General features: G+C 45.7%; 1 protein-coding gene across 1 annotated transcript in view; it reads left to right on the top strand.

Annotated features, from left to right (window-relative positions):
- Positions 1–38: 38 nt before the first annotated feature.
- The window catches only part of S100PBP (S100P binding protein), a 31,658-nt gene continuing 21,472 nt past the window's right edge, over positions 39–10,224 (top strand). Inside the window, exon 1 of the mRNA XM_063455893.1 lies at positions 39–163. Coding sequence (XP_063311963.1) covers positions 151–163 — 13 coding nt within the window. The 5' untranslated portion in view covers positions 39–150. The remainder of the gene's footprint in view (positions 164–10,224) is intronic.

Below are 10,224 nucleotides of genomic sequence, written 5' to 3'. Positions count from 1 at the left end.
GAGTTGACCGAACGTTCTGCGCAGTAGAGTTCCGAAGGAGACCCGAGTGTATCGATCTTAAAGTTGCAAAGAACTCCTCCGCAGATCCCGTTAACAAAATGTCCCGACCGGATATTGAGGCGGTTGAGATAGTTGCCAGCCTTAACACGCATGCTGCAGACGGGTGAGAGTGCGCCGGTCATCATACACCCCATAGCAAACTTTATGGAATAGTCCAACCAAGCTCAGTGCCACCCATTGTTATCAGAGCTTGATACAGGTTCCTATAGTTACTATACAGTGATCTATTAGCAGGCAGTGTGTGTTTTATATTGATATCAGTGGAGCAAACTAGATGGTTTCCTTCCAGCCATGATTTGGGGGTTTATACCTAGCACACATTTATATGCACTCATTATTATAGGAAGTTAGTTGTGTTTGTTGATTAGGATTCACAAAAGTGTGAATTTGTTTTTAGGAAAGAGGGGGGTTAGAATAATTCAAAGTGAGTTTCCAATTTTAGGCCACAACTGCAACCCTTGCTGACCACCTTAATTATTCATTAACCCCTTATGGAAACATGACATGTGTGACATGTCATGATTCCCTTTTATTCAAGAAGTTTGGTCCTTGAGGGGTTAAAAGGATACTACAGACATCAACACAACTTTATCATAAAGGGACACTATAGACACCTAGACCATCTCATTGAAGTGGTCTCGGTGCAGTGTCCCCTTAACCCTGAAATGTGAAACATTACCTAAACTGCACTGTTTTCATTGTTGTCTACCAGACAGTATCAGAGTTTAAAATTCCCCATAGGTATGCACTTATTCAATGCTTTCCTAAGGGGAAGGCCTAGTGCGAGCATGTACTTGCTGTGTATGTGCATTAGATTCCCCCCTCACCCTCGCACTGATGTTGGAGGAGACAGAGCCCTTGGCGCTGGTACCAGGTAAGTGTTTAAAGTGTTTATTTTTTTGTATGTTTTTTTTTAAAAAAACTCCCACAAACTATTTAACCCCTTAAGGACGGATGACGGACTGGGTAAGTCATGCGCTAAAATTAACCCCAGATCGCCGCAATCGATCACAGGGTTATCGCTCCTCCGGTCTGCCTTGCTATTCAAGGCAGACCGGGAGCATCCGATCGCGCTGTCCCTGCAGCTGTGATCACTCTGATAGGCTGTCAGAGCGAGCACATGTGCTGCAGGGACTTGTGATACACCTCCCTGTGCTTCCGCAGTCAGTGTGAAGTGCAGGGAGAGGGACCAGTGATGAAAATCCCACCCACATTTCCCCTGCGTTATTAAAATTAACCCATTCACTGTCATTTGATCACTGACTACAGTGATCAAAATACAGATCAGGGTATTTTACTGTGATCTGATTTTTTTTTTTTTTTTTTAACCCCTGAGGGTTAACTTTTATTATTTATTTTATTAATTTAAATATTTTTAAATTATATATTTAGCTAGCTGGGGCGGGGAAGGTAAGGTAGGGGTTAATATAAAAAAGTAAAAAAAAAAAAAAAAAAAAAAGCTTTAAAACAGTAAAGCATGTTTTAATAATGTTTAAAAACAGTAAGAAAAATTCCACCCCCTTTAACCCAGTCCTAATAAAAATTAACCCCTTCCCTGCCAGTTGATCACTGACTACAGTGATCAAAATACAGATCAGGGTATTATACTGTGATCTGATTTTTTTTTCTTTAAAGGACCACTCTAGTGCCAGGAAAGCATACTCGTTTTCCTGGCACTAGAGTGCCCTGAGGGTGCCCCCACCCTCAGGGACCCACTCCCGCCCGGCTCTGGAAAGGGGTAAAAACGTACCTTTTTCCAGCGCTGGGCGGGGAGCTCTCCGCCTCCGTTCCTCCCCGTCGGCTGAATGCGCACGCGCGGCAAGAGCTGCGCGCGCATTCAGCCGGTCACATAGGAAAGCATTCATAATGCTTTCCTATGGACGCTTGCGTGCTCTCACTGTGATTTTCACAGTGAGAATCACGCAAGCGCCTCTAGCGGCTGTCAGTGAGACAGCCACTAGAGGATTAGGGGGAAGGCTTAACTAATTGATAAACATAGCAGTTTCTCTGAAACTGCTATGTTTATAAAACAATTAGTTAACCCTAGCTGGACCTGGCACCCAGACCACTTCATTACGCTGTGGTGGTCCTTTAACCCATGAGGGTTAACTTTTTTTTTTTTTTTTAACTCTCAGGGGTTCAATTTATTTAATGAATTTATATATTTTTAAATTATATATTTTGCTAGCTGGCGTGGGTGGAAGTTATGGGAAATTGGTTAATTTACAGTTAGTGCTGCTTACTGCTAGTTAGGGGTTAACGGTAAAAAACGTTTATAAAAATTTTAAAAGTGTAAAAAAGTTTCAAGAAAGTTTAAAAAAGTAAAAAAAATAATAAGTTAACAAAAAACTTTAAAAAACAATTTTAAAAAGTTTTTAAAACGTTTTAAAAAAAAATACCGGTAACACTGAATGGAGTGCCAGGGGAATCCAAGCATTATATCTACGGTAATTCAATTACGAAGATAATTTGGCTATAGTGTCTACAGTGTGCTTTTAAAGATTAGTGTTCCAAAAAAAATAGTTTTTCCTCTCAGGATTCCAATGTATGTGTAGTGAAAGGAGGAGATTTGTTTTGTTATAACATTATTGATATTTGTATAGCACAAAAAAAATTTACATTGGCATTCCAACTACCATGACAACTATAGTGCTTGCATAATGGTCTATTCTTGAACAGTTCGACACTTTAAAGGTTCCACTGGGATTCCCCCATCCAGGTCCCATCTTCAGATATCGATATAAGAAGTATTAAAGGAACACTCAAAACTCCATAAACTCTACGGAATGCTGTAGTGGTCATGGCCCTGATATACTCATGAGAATAAGGGCATCTGTAAAGTGATGGGTAAAATTTTGTTGGTGACCTCTGGAAAATCCCTTGAAATAAACAACAACTAAGGCATGCTTTATTTTTTTGTAAAGTAAGAGATTTGGAGGAAATTACAACTGGTATCTGGTTCTACAGTTGTGTGCTGATTTTTTAAGGAGGCATTATCAAATATGCAGATTGTACAAGTTTAAGGGTCCTTCACTTAAAGTTTGAGAAGTGTTTTTAGATGTAATTATATTTTTGGTGCATATATGCCGCATTGTGCCAATCAGCATCTTCTCATAGAGATGCATTGAATCTCTATCGTGAATATTCAGGTGGCACTGGACTAGGAAGTACCTCTAATGACTGTCTGAGTGAGGTATTACTAAACTGCAATGTGAACAGTGTGTTTACTTTGAAAAGCCTGTTGGGCCAGGCTGTAGACACCAGTACCACTCCATTAAGCTGTAGTGGTTTTGGTGACTATAGTGTCTCTTTAAGAATTGTATTTTTGTCATTGGAAATAAAACTTTCTTTAAATAAAATTCCCTTAGCTCCTGCTGCCTAGCTCCTTTTATATGTATCTCAATGGATGTTTCCTTTGACATTCTCACCCTTAAAGGAACACAGTAGTCACCTAAATTACTTTAGCTAAATAAAGCAGTTTTAGTGTATAGATAATTTCACTGCTCAATTCACTGTCATTTAGGAGTTAAATCACTTTGTTTCTGTTTATGCAGCCCTAGCCACACCTCCCCTGGCTATGATTGACAGAGCCTGCATGGAAAAAAAAACTGGTTTCACTTTCAAACAGATGTAATTTACCTTAAATAATTGTATCTCAATCTCTAAATTCCCAGATTTTACTATTAACATGACGTAAAGTCATGATTTTATTAATGACACGGAGGCGAGTATTATGCTATCTCTTTCTTACTTTATTCCTCGGCAGCAAAGAGAAATATAACTGAAAGAGAAAAATATGTAGAATATGAACAATATATAACAGATACAACCATATCTGCCTAGTAACAGGGCAGCCAATCAGTCTCTAGGAACAGTCCATAAGTCTCTATCCTTGTACTTCCACTTCCTCTTCTTTGCCTTCTGAACCGAAGACCCAAACCGAAACATCCATTTCAGCAACTAGTAACTTTCAAACCGGTAATTTCCACAGAACGAAATCAAGCTGTAAAACAAAGAAATAGGTGGTAAACTCCAAACTTAGGATCTGAGTGTAACATATCGTATACACATGACCTGTACATAACGAGCATCCTAGTTAGAATAGTATGAATATATGTCACACCCTACAAGAATCATGCACTCAATACAAGTAAACCAAGTGTACTCACCGTGAGAGAAGAAGATCACCCCGATTGAACCATAATTGTAAACTTACCCCAGAGCCGCGGGTGGGTGGGAATAATACTCGCCTCCGTGTCATTAATAGAATCATGACTTTACGTCATGTTAATAGTAAAATCTGGGAATTTTATTAATGACACGGAGGCTCCTATTATGCTAGTTTAAAGCTGAGCCACAACCAACGAAGAAACATGTTCAATCGGGCGGAAATAGAAATCACGGAACGTAGATTCCTTAGACCAGTCTGCCGCTTTCAAGATATCGTCTAAGCGACATCCCATCGTAGAAGCCTTCGATGTCATGGCACCCCTAACCGAATGAGCTGAAAAAATCGAAGTATCAATTCCTGCAGCGGAAAGTAGACCCTTAACCCATCGGGCTAACGTAGTTGAGGAGACTGGTAGAAACGGTGCCTTAAAGGAAATAAATAGTGGAGGCAAGTCCGTTGACCTCAACTGTCGAGTATGAGCCAAATAAACCTGGAGACAAGCCACAGGACACAAAGCAGGTCTGACGGAGCATCTAGGGTAGTCCACCGACTTGGAAGCCGACTTAGTCCTCCTTGAGATATTAAACGACACACCTTCGGGGGTGAACGAAATCGCGTTCCAATCCAGAGCCCTGACGTCCGATACCCTTTTACACGAAAGTAGGCACAGAAGCATGACCAGTTTCCATGACAACTGCTTGAGAGTCAGGTCCTCATTACAGGGCCAGGAGTCCAAGAAACCAAGGACAACGTTAACATCCCAAATTATGCGTATCTAGAGCTTGGAGGCCTAGCGAAACGGATACCCTTCAGCAGTCGGCACACAACAGAATGTTGTCCAATCGGAGATCCATCTATCCCTCTATGTCCGGCCGAGATGGCCGATCTATAAACATTAAGGGTACGATAGGCCAAACCCGAATCGAAACGTTCAGTCAGGAAACTGAGCAGTGCAGTTAGAGGAGCAGAAAGTGGATCCAGCAATCTACCCAAGCACCAGCTAGACCACACGCGCCATGCGGACTTGTAAGCCTGTCTAGTACCTGGTGCCCAGGCATTCTCCAAGAGTCGAGCAGTCGCCTGCGAAACGTCCGCGACACACCAGGGTCCCCTGAGACCAGCCAAGCCGTGAGTTGGAGCAAGTTCTGATCCACCAATTCGTGCGAGTTCCCATCCGGATCCAGAAGCATATCCGGCCTCATTTCGATCATCCGTGGGAAGTCTATGGCCATTTCCAGGAGACGGGGAAACCACGGTTGAGATTGCCAGAGGGGAACTACTAGTACTAACGTGCAATCCTGTCTGGTCGAGTACGTCAGCGTCCGGGATATCCGGTTGAACGGTGGGAACGCAAAGTGGCGCCCTTGCGGCCACGTCTGTAAGAACGCGTCTACCGCCACGGCTGCTGGGTCCGGCCTCCAACTGAAGTACTGGGGCAGTTGGGAGTTCAGTCTGGACGTGAACAAATCCATGTGTAGTGGACCCCATAGCCGATCTATCCTTTGAAAGGTCGAGGATAGCAAATGCCAATCTCCTGAATCTTTCAGGTAGCGCGAATTCCAATCCGCCCACTCGTTGTCCAGCCCCGGAATGTGTTCGCCCGTAACCAATATAGCGTTGTGGAGGCAAAACTGCCAGAAGTCCCTTGCCAGGTTCGCCAGCTGCTTCGATTTCGTACCACCCAGGTGGTTTATGTACCTGACCGCAATTTATGTGTAAAGTCGACTCGACTTCAACCATCTTCCACCGGTGGAGACACTGCCACAGCGAGCGCCTCAACCGTGTAGGCTTGCGTCCGACTCTATAATCATGTCCGGCGCGGAGCCGAAGATGGCCCGGCCGTTCCAGGCTTCCATGTGGTCCAACCACCACCGTAGCTCATCTCTGGAGTCGTCGTCCAGGGTCAATTCGCTCTCGTACGAGCCCCCGGATCGAAGATGGGACCCTTTCAAACGTTGTAGGGCCCGATAGTGTAATGGGCCTTGGAAAATCGCCTGAATCGACGAGGCCAAGAGGCTGATCACTCTCGCCAGTTGCCGGACGGAGAGAGAGGTGGCCCGTAGTGCACGCCTTATCTCCTTCTTCATCGACCGAAGTTTGGTCTCCGGTAGGAACAGAAACTGGGTGACCGAATCGACTTCTTCGAAGCCCAGGAATTCTATCCTCTGTACCGGTTCCACAATGGATTTTTCCCAATTCACGAGGAAGCCTAGGCCTTCCAGGAGGTTCACCGTCCATCCCAGGTGTCTGAGAAGTTGGTCGGGGGACGAAGACATAATCAGTATGTCGTCCAGGTAAATAATCATGCGGACCCCACGAGCCCTGAGGAAAGCCACCACGGGCTTCATCACTTTGGTGAAACACCATGGAGCCGAAGGTAGACCGAACGGCAGACAGGTAAACCGCCATCGATGACCTCGCCACGTAAAGTGCAATAAGTCCCAGTGCTCATTTGCCATGGGTATAGTCAAGTAGGCATCTTTGAGGTCCAATTTGACCATCCAGTCTCCCTGATGGAGCAGGTCTCGGAGGCAGTGAGCGCCCTCCATCTTGAAGTGATGGTAACGGAGGAAAAAATTTAGGTGTTTGAGGTTTATCACCGGGTGGACACCTCCGCCTTTCTTGGGGACGAGAAATAAATTGCTCAGAAATCCTGGGTGGTCGTAGGGGATTTCTTGAATGGCTCGTTTGGCAGACAATTCCGCGATCTCCGCGGTAATTAGCTCGGACTGCTCGTCCGGCAGTCTCCTGTGGGATAAAAGTTTGGACAGGGGGAGACAACAAATCCAGGTGGAATCCCCTGACCGTATCCAGAACCCATACATCTGTGATATCTAGAAATAGCGCTAGTCTGCCCCCCACACTTGCCCTGCAAAACATACGTTTTGGGGTACTCACCGTAAGGGCGTCTGTATGAGGGTTGTCCACAACTTCCTCGACTTTGCCACGGTCTCCCACGTTAGGGAAAGAAGGGCGCTAGTTTATACTCCTGGTAGGTTCGGGGGGCGGAAAAGGAACCTCTGTGAGTCCGCGAGGGACCTCGAGCTCCACGGCCGGGCGGACGGCTCCTATACCTCCCGGCCCCATGGAAAACCTTAGGGCCAAAAACCCGCTTCAGGTTTGACTGAGCCTTATCGAGTGCGGTGAAGGTACGCATAAAGGAGCACAAATCTTTGACAAAACACTCTCCAAAGAGCATACCTTTGGCCGAGGCACCCGGCTCCTTCACAGCAAGGTTTATTAACGCCTTGCGGCGTTCAGCCGACATGGCTGTATTCGCGTTGCCGAGGAGGCAAATCAATCTCTGGACCCACCTTCATCGAAGTTGATGGGTTTTGTTCCAGCCTTAGCTGCCTCCAAAAGCTCATAGAGCTTGGCAGCGGGGCCCAGGGTGTCCAGGATCTTGTCCTGGCAATTATGCAGTAAAAATTCCAGCCCCTTCCTGGGTTTCCAACCCGTTTTTTTTCCAACACGCCGCATCAGGCACGGAAGGCCTCGGGCACTCGGCCCTCAATTTACTGCGCCCCTCTTTGGAGAGAGGGGTACGCATACGAAGTGCCAGATAACTGGCAATGTGGGCGGGTCCCATTCCACTGAGCGAGGATGGCGAAGGTCATCGGGATCGAACAGGGGGTAACCCTGAGGATCACAGATGTCTTGCCCCTCACCCGGAGGAAGCGCCGAAGCGTCAAACTCCGCCTCATCGCTGGAGCCCCCTTCCTCATAGGAGGCGTAATCAGGGGGATCCGAATCTGACTCTCCAGTCTGATCGGTATCCGATCCATCATAACGGGCACGCGCCCGTTTCCATTTTCTGGCCGATTTTGCCCGGCCAGCGGCTCTTTTGCGCGGAAACGCGCCATCTTGGACGGCCATAGACGCGTCAGTCAGGGCAGGTAACACCTGCGTCACATCTGGAGAGACATGTTTAAATTTTGCCTGAGCCTTGCGACCCGCCTGAGTCTGAACTGCAGGCATGGGAGCAGACAACATGGCAGGGGCCAAGGGCTGTGTCAGTGCCTGTTGAATAGTGTGAGAGAGGGACAAGGACACGGTCCCCATGGCCGAAGCCAGAGCCCTCTGCATAGTAGAATCAATAAGGGCCTGGAACTCCTGGGAGGGAGTAAGGCCCATGTCCCCTGCGGTAGGTGTCTGAGAGGAGTCCATAATGGGGTAACTGGGGCTACCAGAACCCTCACCTCTGGCCTGCATAATGCGCAGAGCAGAAATATAAATTTATGTACTGCACCTTTAAATACTAATCAGGCACAGAGTACCCAATGCAATACTGAACAGTAACAGGAAAAACACAAGTAATCTAATAGTAAAGGGTTGATTAACCCACAAGGAAATACCTGTACAAAAACACAGTTAATAAGGGAGAGGTATAGGGAGCCGACTGTTGAAACGCCGTCCCGCCCTCGTGTAATGAGGCAGAAGATGGCCGCCGTGTGCAGAGCGCGCCGCGCTGCCTCTAAGCTCCTCCCCGCCAATGGCCGGGGAGCGTGTGAGGTACAGGAACTCCCTCGCACCAGTGGGTGCGAGGAGATAGCGAAACGGGTCGTCAGATAAACGCGGCCGCGAGGGGAGAGGGAAGGGAGCCCAGGAGTACAAAACTCCGGTTTAAATCTCCCCTGCTAGCCGCGAACCCTGTCTGGGTGAGTGAAAAGGCAACCCAGACAGGGGAAGCGGCGGAAAAGCGCAGGGGAGGCAACAGCAACAAAACACTCATAAATCAGATGAAATAAAAACGTAATTATACAGCAAAACTAACAGGATAAAATCAACAACTAGGCATTATAAAACAGGGTATATAACCCTAGCAGATACAAATCATGCACACTAAGTAGGAGAGAAAATAATACTTAGCTGGTCTGAGGACAGCAGCAAAGAAAGAGGGAGTGGAAGTACAAGGATAGAGACTTATGGACTGTTCCTAGAGACTGATTGGCTGCCCTGTTACTAGGCAGATATGGTTGTATCTGTTATATATTGTTCATATTCTACATATTTTTATCTTTCAGTTATATTTCTCTTTGCTGCTGAGGAATAAAGTAAGAGAGCATAATAGGAGCCTCTGTGTCATTAATAAAATTGAACTTTAATCACATACAGGAGGCTCTTGCGGGGTCTAGCAAGCTATTAACATAGCAGGGGATGAGAAAATCTAAATTAAACAGAACTTGCAATAAAGAAAGCCTAAATAGGGCTCTCTTTACAGGAAGTGTTTATGGAAGGCTGTGCAAGTCACATGCAGGGAGGTGTGACTAGGGTTCATAAACAAAAGGAATTTAACTCCTAAATGGCAGAGGATTGAGCAGTGAGGCTGCCAGGGCATGTTCTATACACCAAAACTGCTTCATTAAGCTAAAGTTGTTCAGGTGACTATAGTGTCCCTTTAATGTAAAGGGTCTTTCACCCCACACCAAAGACGGCTTGTTCTATCTGAATTAAATGCAGGAGACACACTTCTATACGCGTAGGCCCCCCACAGTTAATGTCCCAGGTATTCCCTCTAGCCTTCCACTCATATTATAAAACTAAATCAAAGGGAGTCTCCATTCTAGTTCGTAGGGATAGTAAAGTATTCCGGATAGTAAAGTAATAGTCTAATGCTGAGGGCAGCTTGCTTATCCTGTGCAGTACTTTGAACAACCTAACAGTTACATTAGTAAACCTTTATTCCCCAAATGATTGGCAGTTTGAGTTTTTATCGAAGTCCATCGAGAATGCAGTTGGATCATTTAATCATTTGTGGTGATTTCAACTGTATGTTAGATCCACTTCTAGGCATGCAGATGGCCACACATAGGCCTATATCTAAAAAAATAAAAAAATATATCCCTAAATCATCGGGTGTCTGCCCTTTTGATGTCACTGGAACTACACAATATTTTGAGGGCCAAATTCCCGGCACTGTGTGATTACACCTTTTATTCACCTGTTCACATGACCTATACTATAATTGACAAGTGGCTAGTGACGGTACATAT

This window comes from Pelobates fuscus, chromosome 1 (assembly GCF_036172605.1).
Source record: "Pelobates fuscus isolate aPelFus1 chromosome 1, aPelFus1.pri, whole genome shotgun sequence".
In the NCBI taxonomy this organism is placed as follows: Eukaryota; Metazoa; Chordata; class Amphibia; order Anura; family Pelobatidae; genus Pelobates; species Pelobates fuscus.
Note: the sequence above shows the minus strand (reverse complement) of the source record. Positions and strands in the feature narration are given on the sequence as shown.